We start from the raw sequence: 21,752 nt of genomic DNA, 5'->3' as shown, positions 1-21,752 counted from the left end.
TTCATAGAAACCCAGGATGGTTTGGGTTGGAAGGGACCTTACAGACCACCTAATTCCACCCCCCTGCCATGGGCAGGGACACCTCCCCCCAGCCCAGGCTGCCCCCAGCCCCATGCAGCCTGGCCTTGGGCACTGCCAGGGATGGGGCAGCCACAGCTCCTCTGGGCAGCCTGGGCCAGGGCCTCACTGCCCGCTGAGTAAAGAATTTCTTCCTAACATCTAATCTAAATCTCCCCTCTCTTAGTTTAAAGCCATTCCCCCTTGTTTTATCACCCCACCCCCTGACACAGAGTCTGCCCCAGCTGTCCTGCAGCCCCCTTTAGGCCCTGTCAGGCCACAGTGAGGTCTCCTGGAGCCTTCTCTCCTCCAGGCCGAACACCCCCAGCTCCCTCAGCCTGTCCCCACAGCAGAGCTGCTCCAGCCCTCTGAGCATCCTCGGGGCCTCTGGATCTGCTCCAACAGCTCCGTGTCCTCCTTGTGCTGGGGGCCCCAGAGCTGGGTGCTGGGCTCCGGGTGGGGTCTCACAAGAGCAGAGCAGAGGGGGACAATCCCCTCCCTGCCCTGCTGCCCATGCTTTGTGGGTGCAGCCCAGGACACGGCTGGCTTGCTGGGCTGCAGACACACATTGCTGGTTCACGTCCAGCTTCTTATCCCCGAGTTCTTCTCCTCAAGGCTGCTCTCAATCCATTTTCTTCCCAGCCTGTATTCATGCTTGGGATTGCCCTGACCCAGGTGCAGGACCTTGCACTTGGCCTTGTTGAATTTCATGAGGGTTTTCACAGGCCAACCTCTCAGCCTGCCCAGGTCCCTCTGGATGGCATCCCTTCCCTCCAGCACGCTGTCATGCCTGTATCTGGTTCACTGCTGTATTAAAATGCATTAAATCTCGTTCTGTGTCTGGGTTAAGATGTCCTCTCTGTCTTCTGTATGCTGTGTGCCTCACACGTATGTTCAAAACTCTATTGTGAAGATAGATCATGCTGTTCTCACTACTTTGACAGAGCCAGTGCTCTTTGAATCCATAAGCAGCTTTGTTCTCCACAGCATGAGACACTGATAACTAGTACTCATTTTTGAACCCCTCTTGGACTCCTCCCAGTCTATATCTCTTTTTATCAGTGCTTGCCTTTAGGAGGCTGGTACGTACCTCCACTTTGCAAACAATGTTGTACTTAAGTGACATGCAAAGAAATTTCACAGAAAGCTATCATTATGCAGAATTTTTATGTAGATGGGTCTCTTCATAAGCATCTGCAACCCCCCTGCCTCATAGATGCCTTCATGTCTCACTTCAAAATCTGTTGTGTTCTGTGTTGTTAGCATTACTTGTTTATTTCCCTTTTCCATGTGAGAGTTGTAGGGGTAGATTTTTTTGTTGTTGTTCTTATATAATTCCTAATACACTACAATGTGATTTGAGACTCAGATGTGCTTTAACAACATTGACAATAAGATGGGCTTAAAGCTTTTACTGTTTTCTGTGTTTTTTTTTTTTTTTTTTTTTTTTTAAACTTTCTGTGTTTCTCTTGTCATGTCAAATCCTCATGGAAACTCTGTTCTTTCAAGATAAGCTCTGAATTGCTTGAAGCAAACAGAACCAAAACATTTTGCTTGTTACAGATGAGGAAGGTTTCATACCGTTTTTCACAAGGAGTCTTCATGACTAATTTTCCTCAAGGTGTGGCTAGGGTTCTGCATGTCTGGGGAGAGCTGATCGCTTTATTTTGATGTACTTTGTGCTGCTGTACTGGTAGGTAGCTCACCATTATTATTTACCAGAATCATCTGTTGAAAAGAATGGATTGAGTTTCTCCCTAGCATGAATCCTAGCAGAACTAGTTTCCTTTCTCTTCATTCAGATGGACTTGAGGACAACATAGTGGGTTGAGAGTTTGGGATAAGTCGTCAAAAAGGTCTTGTTAGCTCTGCAACTTTCCTGATAATTTCAATAAATCAATGGTTTACTGGTTATGATTAAAATTTCCTATCTTCCTGCTTCCTCTTTGAGAGATCTCATCTACTTCTTTCAGGCATGTTGTCATCTTCTAACATGTGGATTGTAAGGGAAGAAAATCTTCCATTTAGGTAGTGTGTTTTCCCTTGAAAATACTGGGTTATGAAACATTGGTTGTATAGAAAAGCATGTATAGAAAGGACAGAAATCTGGAAAAAGGTGACTGTTGTCTTGGACCCTGTCTCATTTGTCTTCTCCTTTTTATGGTAGAGCTGTTGCTGTGTCTAATTCCACAGTTTCATTTTGACAAGCGTTAAGGCAGATACAAGCTTGCCTTGAAGAATTTTTTCTGTGCCATTTATCCATACTTGTGGATAATACAAAAAAGCACTTAACTTTTCAGTTTTTACTGTTCATCCCATAAGTCTGTGTCTGACAGTATGTGCATGGGTTTGGGGTAGAGCTTGAGGTACCTTCTGTTAACATCTCCTTTACTAATGTAATAAAGCTTCTGACTTATTTTTTTGATTGAAAAATGTCTTTTTCTTTTGAAGAGGTTCCATCAGCTAGCTGCTAAAAAAGAGTAAAAATAATTTTCAGGCATTTTAGCATAGGAAATGGAAATCTTTCAACCATATGTTTAGTTGAAGTTAAATTCAGTTAAGTTAAAGACTTTCTCTATTTGTGTGACTGTAAATAGCATATGTTTGGGAAGGAAACTGTGAAATCAAATGCCCCCTTGAAAACCACTGAAATCTGATTTGCCTTGTGAAATTGTGTTTTTTTTTTTTTTTTTTTTTTTTTTTTTCAAGGAAAACATATTGAAGTTAAAATAAGAGCGTACTGCAGGGTCAGGTGGATGTAACCTGACTCTAAAATCATCACTTCTTTTGAAAACTTCATAGTCCTTTAATTGTTTCAAACCATTGTTCAAGAAGCAATTAGCTAAGAGTGGAAAGGCGCACTTCCTCTCTGCTGTGTGTAGATCAGCTGCTATTACTGCTAATGAGGGCAGATAAGCCCAGTGTTTGCTTTCTGTGTTCAGAGGTTGTTCAGTGCTGTATTGTGCTAGCTCGGCCAAGCTGCACAACATTTGGTAGCCTTCTTGTATCTCTTGTTGAGGACTGTATGTGCTTGCAAAGGTTTATAATGTTTGTAGGCTTGTTAAAGTCTAAATTGAAATAAAAGTCAGATTAAGTGGAAATATTTAAACTTGTCAAAATCTTGGGCAGATTAGCATAGCTGTTATTACTGCAGTCATTTTGGGATTATTATTTTGTGCTTATTGCTAGCAATAAAGAACTGAGTCACTGATGGTAAATAAAAGCAATTTTGAACTAGGAATTGTTTCCCACTTGGAAACACCCAAAATAGGTAATAATAACAATAACCAGGCACTACAAAGAACTGTTGCAAATGCGAACAGCAATATGCCCTCTGGTGGACATCGGTGACAAATACTGCAGTTTTCAGTGTAATAAAGGAATGCATTAATAGAAGACCTGGAATATATTAAAGGTTCCTTTTTAGAATGGGTGGTAAATTGTGAAGGTAGCGTATTAGTGATTAAAAACAAATGATAATGATGTGCAAAGGACTGTGTACTTTTCAGTGTATTAAAAATTTGTTTGAGCTGAGGATTTACTTTCTACTAGCAGTATACTATATACCTTTTTTTGCTGTTTGTATGCTTTAGTCATAATGCTAAGGGCATTTTTTCTTACTCTGTATTTTAGGATCCCAATACAATAAAGTTTGAACCTGGTATTGTATGTCACTGCACTAGGTTTCCAAGTCATAAGTCTATTGCACTTTAACTTTAGTATGAATCAATGTGTGGTGTAGGTTTTGAAACTTCATTCAACGTGTTTATTATTGAAGCCAGTAGCTTGTATTTTACAAGTTACAAGTCTCTTAGAATTCTCCACAATTTTGGTAATTGGTTTCACTGAACTGTACTTACAGTTAAAAAATATGCACTTTATTTCCAGTTGGAATTTGTCTACCTTCAGTTTCTAATTATTAGGTCTTGAAATGCTTTTAATGTCTTATGAAATACTTGCTCTTCTTTAAAGATTACTTTCTAAAATGTGGCTTTCAATTTTCAGGTCACTAATGAAGGAGGAATGAAGAGTGCTTCTTTAAAGGATTTATGTCCTGAGGACAAGAGACGCATTGCAAACTTAATTAAAGAACTTGCCAGGTGAGAATAAGCATCACCTGAAAATGCATTATGTTTAAGGAGAGTCATTCCTATAATTAACATCAAGCAATGTAGAACTGCATTATGGAACTGAATATTTGCATAAGGTAATTTTTTTTTGCTGGAAAAGGTATGAAGAGTGAGGCAGCCTGATCAGTTTTTTCTTGCTTCTTGATCCTAAATCCCCTGAACATAATGAAAACAAGAGCCAAAGTTTTGTGACCTGCAGCAGTTCATCCATATAGGTATAGTCACAGGGCTAGATTTTGTTTGCTGCTTGTATCACATGCTTTTAAATAAATACATGTTGTCTTTTGGAAATAAGGAACTTTGTTGCTATGAGTCGTTGTAGTGTCATTTGTTAGGAGTAAGGTTTTACATGGAACTCTGTGTTAAAAGCAGATCGCTGGTCTTGTGGCTGAAACATGCTAATCTGCATTTACCTGTGTCTTCCTCTTAGAGCAACAGACTCCACTGCAATTTTAATTTACTTAGCCAAATTTAAGAAATTAAAGTAAAATAAAATCATGTTCCCCCTATTCTTCGAAGAGAGACTGAAACTATGAAAACTTCTCAACTTTAGCAAAAGGTTTTTCTGAGTTTCATTCCAGTGGTAGTTTCATTCATGAAGACAAATGATGTTAAAAATGAAGTTGGATTTGAGAGAGGAGATCTTTCTTCCCCCTCCACTCTGTGTCCCTTACTCTTCAGAGTTTCTGGAAATATGCTTCTTACACAATGCCTCTAAAACTGAGGAACATGTGGCAGATTTTCTTACAACACCAGAACAGAAAACCTTGTGAGATGATCCTTTAGGCTAAAAGTTAGTGTCCACACTGAGAACTTAAAGGCTAAGTTTTTTTCTAGAACAAAATGCAAGTTCTTAAGTATTAATGAAGTACTTTTGTCACAGATTTTATATGCGCAGTAATTGGTGAGCATTACAGCCTTTATTCTTTTTCTTTTTATGTAGGAAAATATGGGCAGAGAGATTAAGTTACCTGTTCAAGGTCACGCAATAAGTCTCTGGTGCAGCTAGGAATATTTTCTCTCTGATTATCCCCATCCAGTGGACCGTTTTGCCTGATAATAATTTGTACCAATATAGGTTTTCTTGCTATACAGTATTTTAGTAATTTCTGAAGTTCGTCATGCTTGCAACCCTATTTTATCCTACCTTGTGTTAGAAAATGTCTAGTTAAGGGTGTCATAAAGAGTAGATTGCTGGGAAGCCTGGTTACAAATTGTCAGCTGTTAGAGCTATTCGGACACTGTTGCCACTGTTGATATATAGAGGTATATTCTAATATTTAAAAAAGTCTTTTATTACATTGTTCCTCATAATACACTGCTCCCTAGAGAATACTAGTACACTAACTCATTTGAGCATGGGATTCTTCTTAAATCTCAGATGCTGTGATTTTTCCCTGAGGACAGTTTGATATTTCTGCCTGACATTTCTTCGAAGAAAAATAGAAGGTGCAGCAACATTAATTTTGAAAAGTAAAATTAGTGGAACACTATTATTTTATACTTAGTTCTCTTTTATTTTTAAACCTAATCATATTTTTATTGGATGTAATTAGAAGTCCGTTGCAGAGTAATAGGGAAGTTGAACTTTAATTCCGCTCACCTCGTCACTTTTTTAAAACTCTTCATAATTCTCATCTCGAGTCGTGGTAATGATGGAGGGTTTTTACACGCAGTAGGACATACTCTGTTATATCAGAGAAGACAAAGAACCAGCACAATGCTGAAAGTTTTCCAGGAAGACTGTCTTACAGTAAATAATTGGAATAATAAAGATCTCACTTGACCAGTGCTATAATTCACCATTCCTTGTTTTGCTACTATTTATGAACGAGAATGATGGTAGTTGGAACTAATTCCTGCATGCTTATTGCAGGATGGTGGGCAGAAATAGATTGGTACATAACTGCCTGCATGGGGGCAGGTGTATGGTGGCAAAATTCTGTCTGCATGGAAACCAGTGACAAAATATGATTAACTCCTGAGGCATTTCAACCAAGCTTTGCTTGAGCAGTTCAGAATATCGGTCTCTTACTTGACTCTTGCAGCTGCTGAAGGGGAACTAATGTACTTTTCTTTCTCTTCATATTTTTTCTTCTCTTTGTCCAACTCTCATTCCCAATGCACTTTTGAACATTGGGAAGGTGTGTGCCCGTGTATCACCTAATATGCTGAAGTGTGGGGCTTTGTCTTGGTGTGAGTAAATTGTAATGCAGGCTTTATCTCTTCCTTTGAAAAATCCAGTTACTGTGCTCAACTCGTGCTCTGCTGCTGGAGAGTCCATTGGCTGACATCACATTAGCTGTTAGGGGCTTGACTGAATTTTGAGACAGGGTCCAGCAGAAGGACTCATCTGTATCCTCTCTAATCCTTCTTTCTAGTCTAAAAAAATCTAAGTTTTTGCTCTGTTGCCACCTATCAATCTAACCATTATTTTTCCTATGAACATACCCAATCTGTTTTCCTTCTTTCCATGAGTAGATAGTGACAGGACAAGGGGAAATGGCTTTAAACTAAGAGAGGGGAGATTTAGATTAGATGTTAGGAAGGAATTCTTTACTCAGCGGGCAGTGAGGCCCTGGCCCAGGCTGCCCAGAGGAGCTGTGGCTGCCCCATCCCTGGCAGTGCTCAAGGCCAGGCTGGATGGGGCTGGGGGCAGCCTGGGCTGGGGGGAGGTGTCCCTGCCCATGGCAGGGGGGTGGCACTGGGTGATCTTTAAGGTCCCTTCCAACCCAAACCATTCTGTGGTCCATTCTATGATTAAGATGTAAAGAGAGGCAAACTGAGTCCAAACTTAAACGGCTGGAACATTGTAGTTTTTATTTTAATTGTGCCAGCAGATTCTGTTCACGTTGTTTTTGTAGGGGAAATTCTGAGCAGAATGAGTCATGCCCATGAATGCCAAAATGCTCTGTGACTAAATGGGAAATTCTTGAGTGTGACGAGCCATGATTTTCAAAAACAGCCAGCACGGCACTACCCTGTTTATAGCAAGGTGCTGCTGGCATGGTGGGGAAAGTGGCAGGCACAGTAACAGCAAATTTTAACTCTCCCTACAAGCAGAGGTCTTTTAAGAGGCAAATAAAAAGACTTTTCTCTCAGCTTTTGTTACTGCAGGCTACTCCTAAAGCAGTCATCAGGTTATGTAATGAAATGAGCAGTGACACAGTGAAGACACTCAAAGATTCCTGCCCTTGTACTCAGCGCTGATGTCAGGACACATTAGCCTCTTCCAAGAGGGAGCAGGGCAAGGCCCCTTGGGACCTAGCCCATTGACTGTTGAGCATTACGGACTTGCTAAATGCCTTACTGAGAATGGTCACAAGGTGTCCTGGAGTGAAATGTTTTAAAAGTGGTAGGCAGATTTTAAGAGCTCTCAGCATTTGGCTGCGTGAAGAGGGTCATAACTTTGCAGGGAAAGTATGTGCGCGTGCTTGCAAGCATTCGCCTCGTTCCTAGCTGATACACAGCTGTCGTGTTGTGACTTTCGGGCTCCTCCTTTGACACGTGCATCACAAATAACTCTGCATGCACAGTTAAAAGTGCAGCTCAGACATGCAAATTTATTTTGAATGAATAGACTAAGATGCATAGACTAGTTCACTGAAGATATTTTTGCTCATAGTGTTGAGAATTTGTATGTAACTCCTCTGTTTATCTTACTTGAGGTAAGAATACTTGGGGAAAGCTGGCTCCCTGTTGTCTTTGCAAACATATCTTTGAAAGCAATTTAGGTAGAAAGGTATCGTAATGCCCTTATTCACACGGGAGGGAGTGATTGCCCTTTTCAAATGAGATACAAAATGAATTTTTTTGCTATCAGATGAGTGTCTTTCTGGCAAAGGCCAGTGGTGTGCCCAGAATGACTTGTATCTGGCAGCTAGAAAAACAGCTTTTAGACAGCCCTTTGTACCTCCTGGAGAAAATGCTTCCTCCTTCCTCTGTCACAGGAATCCCAAACTTTTTCTAGGGATCTGTCAGTGTGGGACACTAGTCTTGTCTACTAGCATTGCATTATGTGGACTTCTTGGTCTGATATGAAGAAGAAATTGACCAACTAAAATGGAAATTTTCCAACAAAAGGTGAAAATGGGAATCTAAATCTGTTAAGGATGTCAGCCCTCTTGGGCTGCCTGCTGTCATGGGTTTACCCATATTTATCTCGTATTTAACCAAACTGTTATCTGGCTTTAACTTCCACGTCAATATTTTTCTTTTTTTTTTTGTTTTGTTTTGTTTTGTATGTGTTACTTTAAGAGACAATATTCTGCTGGAGTTCTCTTAATTAGTCAGGCAGTGAGACTGCAAATGAGATATCCCTAAGCTTGTATGGAAATTACTTCTTGTTGATAGGTAAAGCATGCCTAGAATTATTGCATCACCAATCACACTTACCTATTGTACTTAAAAAGTCATTTGCAGCTATAAATTCATGCTGTGAGATCTAGTTTTGTATTATTTTGCAAGCTGCATATCATAAAACTTATCCATTGTGCAGCAATTTCAATTATGGGATTGTTGGAGTTTTTTGGTTATTTTTTAATTTATACAGACTGCTTGTTACACTCAAGTAAAATGTATCAAATTTGTGAACAGTGCCCCTAGACAAAAACGCTGCCATTCTGTTTTCCCGCAGTGCTGTTCCTAAATGTCACCATTGCCCAGTTCTACTGAAGGCATGTTGTGATCAAGTCTGGCAATAAACTTCTTGTTTCATCTTTTTGGTGCACATCTTGCACTTGGAATACTGAATTGCATTGCCTTGGTCCCATGTGTGCTGGGCTTTGTGTGATGCCCTTACTTTGGTCCTTGCTCTGTTTTTTTGCTTGGAATGTAAAACTTGTGGTTTTCAGGAACAGTCACCAAAATACTTTAATCTTGGCTGGCTTGCTAGCGGACTAGAATCAAGCAAGAGTTCCTGAAAGGCAAATGTTCCCAGCAAGTATGTGACTGATCAGTGAGATCTGAGTGAACAGATCCCAGTACAGTCTGTGCTTTTCATTTATTTTGCCTTCTCTGTCTTGCTCAGCCAAAGTTCTCATTGCATTTGGATTTCTCTTGGTAAAAGCTCATTTTTCCTCACACTTTTATAAAGTACAAAATACTCTTTTTCATTTGCTTTATCAGCACTTCTCCCCCTCCCCTTCTACCCACCTCATTGTAGGCTCTTTCCGTCAAGAAGAGTCACTTCTGAATTTTGTCCCTAGCATGGCATTGATGTTAGCATTATCATGGCTCTTCCTTGCGCATGCCAGTTTTCCTTAAACAAATAAAACTTAGTGCTGATGACCCATGCATTGGCTTCAAAAATTCTACCTGGAGAACATCAATCCTGTTTCGTCAGTGGAATGAGTCTGTGTCATCAGCAAACTTGTTGCTAAGTTTCTTCCACCAAGACAGGCAGAACTACCAGCAGCAGTGGATTTGGGAGCACACCATGATTGGAACTGGTGAATTAGGAATTAACTGGAACCCTAAGGCTGATGTCCTAGGAGGGGTTTCTGTCGATATATTTGCATCGTGATTTTTTTTTTTTCTACAGAGGCTCCTGTAAAATAAAATTAAGATCTTTATTTAGGTGCATCTGGAATTACATAAGCTTCAAAGTGTTGAATTTAAAACAAATCTTGAACAAAGTTTGTATATCCCATGCCACAAGTTAGTTGAATGTAAATTGTATGCAAGGAAATATTGCAGGCGTTGAACATCAGGGATAGTTCTACTGATTTGTTGTCTTCCCTCTCAGCTGTCAGTCCTCTGTTTGCTGCTGCAGACAACGACAGTCAAGCTGAATACGAGTGTGTTGTCCAATGGAGCAGTTGTGCCCTTGTAGCTGGGGCGCCTTTTTCCTTTTACTGCTGTTTTCTGACCACAAGCAGAAGAAAATCAGGCGAAAATCCTTCTTAGGAGTACTGTGAGCCTTCTTATGTTGCGGCTTGGCAGCAGTGAAGTCCTTCCTAGTTCTGCTAAAAATCATCTGTTCTTTACTGCCAGAAGGCAAGGAAATAAGGATATAAAAAAAAACCTTACTGAGCTATGTATAGGATGTGACATAAATCCAGCATCATCTGATGACATTCTTGTATTCCTTTTCTCCAACTTCCTTTTGCCACCTCCTGTGAGTAACTGTCTTCTATATCTTGCCTGCCCTTTATGGGCTGTCTCCTGCTTTGTGATACATAAACACATATTGCCACGTTTCTTCGAAGATCACTTACTGTTCTCAGTCATTTACTGCATAAGATATGTGGCACAGTATATTCATGTGTCTGGGAGTATGACAGCTTGCTGTGATCTGTGTTAAATACAAACACAGCGCGTTAATGTGATGCAAACTGATACAAGCAGCAAATCACAGAATCCAGATATGGGTAAAACGTGCTAGGTTTAGTCCAGTTCTCCTAGCACTTAGTTCGTTCTTTCTATATCTAATTCTTCTGTCCTGTTGTTTCACTTTAATACTCCTAGATGCAAGCATGGCCCAGTATTTGAGTTGTCCTGAACCATCTGCTACTGCAGCATCACTCCTCTAGTTATTAAGCAAGTATCCCTCCTTATATAGTACCCTGGAGACAATACTTGTCCCCTCTTCTGATCTCTTTTTCACCAATTTTTGCTTCATTCCTGTCCTTCATCTATTTGATGCGTTCATTCAGTTTTTCTAATTGCAGGCTTTTATTCTCTGTTCTCTACTACTCTTTAGAGCATTTTAGGCATTGTTGCATCTTTTGCTGATTATAGTGCCAAGTAGGTCATATGTGCTCTAGTCACTTTACCTGATTGCTCTAGATTCAGAGAAAACAAACTGGTTGGGTTTAGATGGAAAAGGATGGGTCTGCAGCATGTAGCATATGTACCATACCTGTAACTGCATCGAGGAGCAAGGATGTGTGGCTGATAGCTTTCAGAAGCTTGTTGCCTGCTCATCTGCAGGAGCACATGGGCTTTGGGAGCGGATCCACAGTTCTTACAGCTGTTTGAGGGGAGGGAAGGCAGCCTAGGAATGGCTTGATGAACACTGCTAGAGCATAGGGTTGTAAGATAAGGCCATGGGCATGTGAATAATGGAATATTTTGATGCTAAATCCATGTCTTTTTGTGTAATTTAGAAACTATAACACTAACAGCTTATTCCTAGCTTTCAAACTGTCCTAACTCATGAAATCTGTTTATATACTATGTATTATTTTTCAGTCTTGATGTTTGTAGACAAAAGGTGCAAGTTTCAATGTTACCAATTATTTTACAGCTTCGTGTTGTCTGTTTGAGCTGTTGTGGTCAGTCTTAGTTTGGCTGTAGGTCAGTCTTAGAGCTGGGGATCGCTGTCTGTCTGTAGCTCACCCCATAGTGGTAACCTAATTATATTTATGGCTTTTTTGCTGGAATATCAAAACACCTCCGTGTCCTATTAAGGGAAAGGTGATGATGTCAAAGGTGGCTCTGTCCCTGAATGGGGTTCTCTCTGTTAAGGATGTCAGCAAGTCTGATGGCACAGTCCATGTGCATATATATATATATATATATATATATATATATATATATATATATATATATATATATATTTCCTTTTTTTCTTCCTATAGGATTGTTTAGCTTGAAGTTAAAATTTGAAATTTTCTGAAGGTGATACTACTTTGGTCTCCTGTCACCTGCGTTGTAGCAGCTCTTTCACCAGCATAAAAGGCTGTATTTTAAGAGCCTTCAGCAACAGAAATTGCCCAAGTGCAGAGCAATAATATTTATTAGTCTAAACTTATTACTTAGTATCTGTGTAGAGCTTTTATAGAACCATGACTTCTGACCCACATTTTTAACACAGTTACAGGATCATCTGTGCATAATGGTCATCTTGCCTACATGATAGCAGAATAGCTATTTTTACAGTCTCCCCTTGAGATGCAGAATAAATGATCACTGTAAACCTTTCTCGCATTGTTATCTTTTAATCTTGATCCGATTATTTACACTGAGCAGCAAAATACAGGGTGCCATGGCCCGGACAGAAAGGAAAATTTACTCCTGCGGCTTGATATTTTAAGATCCCCAGAAGAGGCCAAAGTGTTTTGTTTGGAGAAAACTAACAAGAAAAAGATTCATTTCCTGGACTTACATTTGACAAGTAAATGTAAAAGAAGAATTAGCTCATAGTTTTAGAAAGAGAAAAGTTTTTCAATTTTCTTTCTGTCTCAGCAGCTAAAGCTCTCCCACTTGAGTTTTCTATCTATATGCTCTAGGCTTGTATGGATCCCAGTGTGTCTTCATTACGGCTGCAGAAAATCAGACTGCACAGATCACATTGTAGGTTCAGATCCTTACTTTGTAGTTCTGTGCTGCACGTTAATGTGCATGCACTGTTGTGAGACCGGTGTCTTTGAAAAAATAATTTCTTGCCTTGTCATATGCAACTTCCATTGTACTGTGATAAAATAAACATTATGAGAAACTGAGCTTTTTACAGGTGGAGAGGGTGTTATTCACTTACCTGGAAAGCAAAGGAATTGGAAGTCGGGCACTGTGGTTATGGGCATTTATTTTATTTCTTTCAATTCTTTTCAGGGTAAGTGAAGAAAAGGAGGTAACAGAAGAACGGCTGAAAGCTGAACAGGAGTCATTTGAGAAGAAGATCAGACAGCTAGAGGAACAGAATGAACTTATCATCAAGGAAAGGGAAGATATCCTTTAAAAATGTGTGCAAGGGCTCACTGTCTGAAATAAAAAGTGAACTACAGAGAAATAATTGTTCTAATTTATGGCAGAGAATAAATCTGCATGTGCTGCCATTCAAAAGCAATCAGAGAGATGACTTGTCAGCATGTGATGCTGGTTCATTTGAGCTTAAAACTGCCATCCAGCTGTTCCTATGATGTTTTGCTATGAAATAGATATTTGTCAACTAGAAACGACAATAAGGAATTTGTGCATTAAAATATGGTTATAGATTTTTTTTCTTTTAATCCTGTTAGGTTGTTGTAATTGAGGTCTGAAATTTATCTTGCATGGTATTCCAGTGCGAGTCCAGAGAAAGGCAGCAAACATTGAAGGCATTTAAACCGTATAAATATGTACTACAGGGTTTAGCTGGCTTAGCCTTTTTTATTAATATAAGGTTAGCTGATTTTTTTTCTTGCAGACTGTGACTTCCATTTTTGTTAAAACTGCATATGCTTAGTCCCAGTCCTGGAATATCTCATGCAAAATGATCTTGCAGGAAGTACAGCTTTCCTTCAGTGTGATGGGATATGTCTTTACAAAATGCTCTTGTTCATTTCTCCCCAAATTGTTGATTTTAATGCTTTGTTGTTAAATTCCTCTGAAGGCTAATGGTTGACTACAGAGAGGAGATAATGCTGCAACTACAGTAAAAGCAAATAGTATGTAATTCATCAGTACCTGCATTTCAAGTAGGGAGGATACTAATGCTGTTGTATTGTGTTGTTGAAAACTAGTGTATAGTGCTGTTTTCAGTCCTGAGTCATCCCTTGCTCAAGTTAAAAATAAACTTAGAAAAGCTAGAGAGAAGGGAGAACCTATTTTCTGAGAAGGGGCTGTAGTGTGTATATTATACTTGTGAGTAGTGACCAACCACAGAGAAGTAGGTTGAGATGGTGGTGAAGTGAGTAGGGGAAGAGCGAATGCTGACACAAAAAAGGACTCTTCAGGCTGTAGGCCAGTCTTGGAATGGCAATCAATGGAGGTAAACAGTCCACAAACTGAAGCATAAAGTTAGAGGAGGGCTCTGGAAAACTTGAGGAATCACATTTTGCAGTTAAGTACTGGAATGTTTGGAGAGGGGAGCTTTATTCTCGTGAATCTTGGTTGGCTTATGAAAGGAATTCCTTGATCCATTGGTTCTCACAGCAGGGGATTGCCCTTGATAATTCAGCAGATCCCCTTGCAGTCTAGTAGCAGTAATACTGATAGAAAGAACTTGGTCTGTTGTCTGTACTAAATAATATACACATGAACAAGCTTAAATGGGTATGGAACATTTCCTGGAAAATAATAAATCTCATGTATTCAAGATCTATTAGATGTAATTGCAAATCTTTCACGTTGATTACACTGAAGTTAGTGGTTTTTAGTATGTTATGCCTTACATATTCATTCAACCCATGAATGTGGGTGGGATGTTAGGTTCCTGATACATATATATATATATATATGTATATATCATACGCATGTATGTATTGATTTACCTACAGAAAGCTTTCACCAATTCATCTGAGGTTTATTTGGTTACTGGGAAGTAGCCATGCTTGCTTTTTTGCTTTATTGCTTTTGTTTGTTTACTAGAAATAGACTGCACAAGCAAGAATACTTTTTCAGAAGTCAGAAAGACGTGGCAGAAGGTTAATATATGCAATTTTACACTTCATAAAACTCTATAAAACCTAGAAATATAAAACAAGATAATTTAAACCAATATAATTTTAACTATAGGAATATTTGCCTATCATACACGAATGATTCAAGATCCTTTGTGTATCCCTAATCAGTTAATTTCTGATCTCTCAAAGCTTGTTGCAGAGCCAAGGAATGGTAGAAATGACTTGCCAAAGTAGAATATGGATTCTGGCTATTTTCAAGTACATAAACTTGAAATTCTTCTGAAATATACAGAGTTCACTTGCAAATAAGATATCAGGAATATAATAACATAAGGAAAAACTTTCAAGTATAGTAAAATCAATTTCACATACTTTTTTTTTTTTTTTTTTTTTTCCCAAAGCTAATTTATTCTCTATAAAATTAGTTTATCTACCCCAGTGTTTAAAATTACCCTACAATAATAAATCGGTGCTTCTGATATAACAGCTACAGCTATCCAGTGAAGTGTAACTTCAGCTTGGTAGAGGTTTAATTTGAATAACATGGGAGTGTGTGCTTTTTCAGGGAGTTGTCGTCTTTTCCTTATTAAGACTCTTGCAGCAAGGATATGCTTTGTGTGCTTGAACTCCTAACTTTAGAAGCAGAAATTTCTCATTTTGTTGTGGCTGATTTTTTTTCTTTGAGATTCTCTGTGGACTCATCTATTTGAATTCGTTGTTGATGAGCTATGACAAAAGCATCGGGGGTAGGAGAAGAGGTGGTATGCACTGATTTCACTGCAGAACCTTGAGTACTTTCATAGAACTGTAGAACTGCATCTCTCCAAAGCCTAAATCTACATTTGCTTTGGTCAGTACTATGTGGGTGAGGATCAGCAAATTTCATGTAAAAAATTTCATGCAAACTTCAAGTCAGTTCCATTCTTCTCCTGTGGTTGAAACTTTGAAATCTGAGCAGATCTTACTAGGGCATACCATTAATGGAGGACAAAACTGATGAGCATGCTGTGAATTGTAAGTAGGCCAGCCTGTTGTTAGGGTTGCCAAAACCTTGTTATCATAGAATGAAAGAAAATGAGGGATTTTAAGTAGTCATCTAGGCTATGTCTTTTCCCTAAAGCAGCAGCATCAGACCCGACACATTATCTTATGATTTGGTCAAAAGGAGCTATTTTGGCTTAGTTTTTCACATGGTGTGTCCATGTCTAAAAGCGTGTGACTTTTTTTCAAAAAAAAAACAAAACACAACAAAACAACCCTTGACCTAAAGTGTCCTAATGAGCTCCAGAAACAAAAGAGGATCAAACCTTATTTTGCATATGTGAAACTCCTGCAGGCTTGTATCTAATAGGTTCTGGTGCACTGTTCTTTGGAGAGGAGATACTAAGTGATGTAAGGTATGCGTGCTGTGATTATGAATTCTTCTGTTCTTATTAAAATCTACATTGGGCCAAATTTATAAACTCTGGAAAAATCCAGTAACATGTTCTCTGTTTCTTTCAAAGCACAAATTTTAGGTCACCTGCACAATATAAGCATTCCCATTGCATCTCTGGCTCAGGCTGTTGTGTATGGGGCATGGAACTGGCTGCATCCTGTGTCAGGGGGATCTGGACATGTAGAAGGAGAGGCATGAGTCAAATGAGAATGACTTGTGGAAGGGAGAGAGTAGAGAGGTGAAGGAGTTTGGTGTCAAAATAGTGAAAATGACCATGTTTTCAATGAATAGTAGCAAAAGGAAAAAAATGGAAGCTGAGTTAGGCAGAGATATGGATCTTGTGTCTGTAAGTGATGGAAAAATGAATCTCCTGATAGGAAAGATTAAGCAGTATGTTAGAATGGAAGTGAAGGCTGCGCTTGAGGAAAGAGCACTAGAGCCTGGCTGGAAGGAAAGACTTGGAAGTTTGTGACTGAAGCCTGTGACTGATGAGTTTAGAAGTGTTTGGGTTGAGGAATTAGGGTTAAGGAGGAAGCAGCACTGGGGGCAGGTGACCTAGGATCAGTCAGATGGTTGGGAGACGGTTGGTGTAAAATGGTACGTGTTGGTTCAGTGCATTGTAGCGTCACTCAAACTTTGAAAAATAATGCTGGAGAAAGCTTATGTGAGAAGGACCACCACGTGCAGTCTAACTCTGGCATTCCCATTTAGTATTTGTCTTTTTGATGCTGTATCCTCAGATCATGTTGGATACATACCAACAATCTAAATTCTAGCATTTTCTTTGGAGTGTTTGACTTGCAACTTAAATGTCCTTTGAAATTTGTGTTGTTTCGTTTCCATTTTCAAAATAAGGGAGAAGCAGTTTGTGTCATGTGCGCGTAGGCTATTTGTGTTATTCCTTCTACTTATGCTAGGAGCTGCTAAGAGAAAAGCTTTTGACTTTCCTTTTTTTTTTTTTTCTGGCTTTTTTTCAAGCACTCATTATTAACTTAGGTCCCAAATATGATTTAATTTAAGAAGTGGGGAATTATCTTTTGTAAGATGCCCCAGTACTGTCATGATAGATGTCTTAGGAAAAAAACAATAATAATGAGATTATTAAGAAACAAATACTACTGTTATTTCAAAGCCCAGAGAAATTATGTTATGGTCTTTAGCTTTTCTTGTTATCACCATTAAGGATTTTCTAATCTAAATTTGATGCTCTTGCATAAATGCAGAAGCAAAAACAGCGTTAACATTTCTGCAAATATTTCTTACTTTGGTAAGAGGAAACTTCTTAAAAATAAATAATAAAACATTGGTATAGAATTCTAAGCTATGAGAAGGAACATGTATTTCCTTGCCAGAACGATCATTTTGGAGACAAAGAATAGGGAGAAAAAGTGGTGAAGAGATTCTCTCTATTGCAAACTTTTTTTTCTTTATGTAAATTTAAACTCAGCAGCCTTACTAAATGTTTGTTTTGGCTTATATTTAGAAAGTACCTGCATTTCTTAAGCTTTTTGGTGGAATTATTTTCTGACTAAGATCTGTTGATTTGAAGACTCAGCCAAGTTCATACAGCAAATCCTATATGATTTAATTGGCTAGTCTAAACATGATCACGGGCTCTTTACATATGTCCTTAATACTATAACTACTTAGCACTACTTAATTACTTGATTTTGCATGCAGTTAACAAGAATATTAATTTAACTAAAAAAAGTTCATTTTCTGATATTGTTGGTGAGATAGAATATTAATTTGCTGGAAGAATAATGGGCTTCTTACAAACATTATGTGGAGTCTTTAATAAAACAGTTTTAGTTTTGCCATAGTACTGCTAATTATGTTGCTCTTGCATATATTTGTAAATTAGTTCTACTTCCATATTTCCTCCTCTTCCTGTTTTTCTGTGTTAATCGAGAATTAACGTTATTTTTTGGAAGAAAATTTGACTAATGCCAAAGAGCAAAATGATAGGAAAGCAGGTATGAGGCTATAGAATTTATGTGACTGTTCTGTATTATGCTTTACTTTCTCTGTAATGTTGAATTTTCTTTTTTGAGAATGGGAGGATAAATTTTATTCCCTTTATTCCCTTTCATTTCCTTTTTAAATCTGACCCACCAGTATTGTCATCACAGGTGGAGAAGCAAAACAATGGGTCTTGCATAAAAGCCTTTGGCAATGTACTTTGTTGCATGTATTGTCCTGGTGTTGTGCTTATGAGGTGTGTGTGTGCCTCCCCAGTGCTGCCGTTCACAAAAGGACAGTTGGTTTGAACTCCCATTGACAACACACAGTGCCATACAGAAATAGGATATGGAGATTAACAATATGGTTAAGCATGTGGTTCAGGAGTGGGACTCGATGTTCCCTGTGGGTTCCTTCCAACTCAGGATACTCTATGATTCTGTGTGTATGTGGAAGTTGGATCCCTGCCTTGTTCATCCCTGCCCTGCAAAAAGTGTTAAAAATGCAAGAAGAAAATTGGTGTGAAGAGACCTTGCCACTTACAGAAAACTTGTGCCTAGTGTTTTCAAAAGTCAGACAGTTTATTTAAAACCCAGTAACAGTTTCAGTGTTTAAAGTTGGCTAAGTCCGAGTCCAATTTGTGGTTTTCTTAAGTTTTCTATAGGATTAATGACGACAAGCTACAAACTGAGCGATTGGAATTACTATCACGCTTTTTCTTCTGTTGCTTATGTTGGCTGTCTCAGCTTATAGTTTAAAATTTCTCCCTTCCTGTTTTTCATATGTGGATGCATCCTGTATATCATTTTGTGTATCATAATTTGTTTGAAGGCATGTGAGGAGAATGAAAAATTAGTGTTTTGCTCTTCTCTTCCATTTTATCCAACTGCTTTACTCTTTGAAGGTGTTTCCCTTACTGTTATTATAGGTCCCTGACTGGTAAATGTTTCTAAGCAACCATTATGGTCCATTGAATAAAAGCTGAACTTATTAAAAAGTCCCTGAATATTTATATGCTATTCTGTAAGAGCAGTATTGGCTAAATAATGTATGTATTTTAGAACTTCTTAAATGTAAAAGAATCAGTCAAGGACTATTGGGTAAATAAGGTATTTTGAATTTTTCATGAACTTTTAAACTAAAACAAGGTGAAACATATTGTAATGTTGAGTGTTCAAATGGATCAATAGCTGGAGATTCATTTAAAACTCAGCTTTCTATGTTTAATCCTACCTAGTGCCTTTGAGCACAAGCTAACCATGTTGTCCATATTATGAAATGATCCTGAATCAACAGGCAGCATCTAAACAATCAATGTCAGCCTTTTTAGCATATGAGCTGTATTGGCTTGTTGCCCTAAACCTTTACACTGAGTGGTGCAAGATTGGCTGTGAAATGGTGCTGTCAGTACAGAAGTATAGATGTGGGATAAGAGAAGCAGGGCTGCTGGCTTTGTAATTTATACTGGAAAGCTTAGTACAACGTTATTCTGTGTGTGGCTGATTTAAGAGGAGATGCTGTTCCCATCCAGCAGCTCTGGCATTGAATTTTGGAGACCCACTGGGGTGAGGGTAGAGGGCTAGTAGCACTCTCATATCTCATCTGTTCCTTGACACTTTGATAGCACAGGGATCTGTTCCTGACACTAGACTCTTAATGTCTCTGAGCTGCAGTCTTGCTGGCTGAAGATCGGGGGTGGTGCTCTGTGAGGTTGTTGATAGTGGCTAGGAGGTATATGCTTGACAGATAACCAGTCTTCCAGCTCAGAAGGATGAATGGTATCTTGATCGCAGGCTTGATATTATTTATACTATCTGGTTTGGATCTCAAAAACTGGATATGATGATGAGTTGCACCTGGCTGAACTTAACAGGAGGGACCTGTCATTAGAAATGTAGCTTCAGCCACAGCAATCTCATATATTAACAGGAGTTACCATAAGGAAAAAGCCTGAAATAGGTCAGGTAACAGTTATTTCTCTGTAGAAATCAGTGTCTTAAGTGGAAAGTGGATTTTTTTTTAGGCACTCAAACAAATTAGGTTACTTACCTGACTAAATTTTGACCCTACTATTTGTGGCTACTGCTGAAACATTGGGCTTTAGGTATGTGATCTTTCAAAGCAATGCTTTTTTATGTTAAATTTTCCCCTATGATATTCGGACTCATTCGGAAACAAAGACTGAGATCTCTTAAAAGGAGGCACAAATGGGAAAATGAGATCATTAATTGTTGAAGCTGGTACTGTAACAAATTGACTAGAAATGTGGATTCAGAGAAATTGATGTACTTTATCCTTCTAAACTAAATGAATTCTCCATCTGCTTCAGCTTCTCAACTATAATGAGGACGTTGGGCTGACTCTGCTATTGGTTTCTCTGTCTCCCTGAACTATTTTGGAAAGTTTAAACATTTCTTGCATGATTAAATACACTTTCAATAAATCAATCTCATAATAATTGTTGTTCAGGAGAGTTCATTATTCAGTTTAGTCTTTTAAATTACTGTTCTTCTTTAAAGGATTCTTCTGACGTAATGGCTTCTGCTAAATCCATTTGCCATACTCTGGCTTGTAATTACTTTAGATTTGAAGAATAAAATGAATGGCTTTATTATTAATCAGTAGCAAATTTGTCTTACTGTTTTTAACCTCAGAGTGGCCTTTGCTCATGAAATAGTTTTAATGGTCTAGATAGCAAACCACTTCATACCTCTCTTTCAACAGAGATTTAGTGAAAGCAATCAGATAGTTTTGTGGGTTTTCTTATTTGTCATAGAGACTGTCATCGTGTGTAGGTTTGCTGCTGTATGCTGTCAACTGCTGGACCTATGAAAGTCTAGTTTTGCTACCTGTTCAAGTATGTAGCACTTAAACGTAGCATTAATTTAATGTTGACTGCTGCAGTGGTCATTGGCCTATATGAACTTTGTCACTGTTCAATGTATGATGAAAGCTTACATGATTTCTTTCCTTCTCTGTATTATTTATGTATGCTTTTGTAGTTGGAGAGTTGTGAGTCTGTGCTGTGAGTTTTGGTAACAAAATGCCATCTTGCACTGATGTTGTCTAGCCTCTGTGTGTGGACAGAGATGTCCTAGGTGAATCTCCTCCATTTGGCCCTTTCAGCTTGACATCAGTTCTCTGTGCATAGTCTCTTGTGGATTTTTTCAAACCATCCTTAACTTCAAGCTGCCAGTCGATGCAAACTAATATAAAAGTATTTTCAACCTCGCTAAACTTCTTAGTATCCAGTAGATGTTACATTAATATCTCATTTTCAGAGACTGCTTAGATAAGGAAAGTGGGCCAGTTGCAGAGTTACAGATATTCAATAAACCTCAGCTTTTAATTTCTGGAGGGATTCATTCCTTTAGCAGCATTGTGTTGGTTTTGTTTCCAGCATCAAATGTAATGTTTAACCAAGGCTAAGAATTTTTCAAATAATGCCAAGGAATTGTAGCAAACATCCAAAGAGGAATGAATAGTGTCCTTGAAATGTTAATTCCGTGGCTCGCTAGGAGGTCATTAAAAGTGTAAGTGAAAAACTCAATAGAATTTATCAAGATACAAGAGCTTCATACAACACTTCCGTCTGTACCCTTTATTCATAATTCTATTTGCGTTTTGCCTACATGTTCTAGTTTCAGGAATCGTACTTGTTAATTTCATACCTACGTTTTCATGTTCACATACTAGTGGGTGTATGTTTATTTAAAAGTGTTTTTTAATTGTGCAAATGGAAAGTTTTTACTGATGGCGGTATGGCCACTTTCACTGCATGCATGTCAACAGTTTTACATAAAGGTTAGCCCTTTCTTGGGACAAAAAATACCCTAG

General features: G+C 38.5%; 1 protein-coding gene across 1 annotated transcript in view; it reads left to right on the top strand.

The window, feature by feature from the left end:
- KIAA1328 overlaps positions 1-21,752 on the top strand; it is a 170,626-nt gene that overhangs the window by 6,118 nt on the left and 142,756 nt on the right. Inside the window, exons 4-5 of the mRNA XM_084304859.1 lie at positions 4,063-4,157; positions 12,744-12,859. Of these exons, the coding sequence (XP_084160985.1) occupies positions 4,063-4,157; positions 12,744-12,859 (211 nt within the window). The remainder of the gene's footprint in view (positions 1-4,062; positions 4,158-12,743; positions 12,860-21,752) is intronic.

This window comes from Netta rufina (genome assembly GCF_964035555.1).
Source record: "Netta rufina genome assembly, chromosome: Z".
Classification (NCBI taxonomy): Eukaryota; Metazoa; Chordata; class Aves; order Anseriformes; family Anatidae; genus Netta; species Netta rufina.
This window is presented reverse-complemented; position numbering and strand designations above follow the sequence as displayed.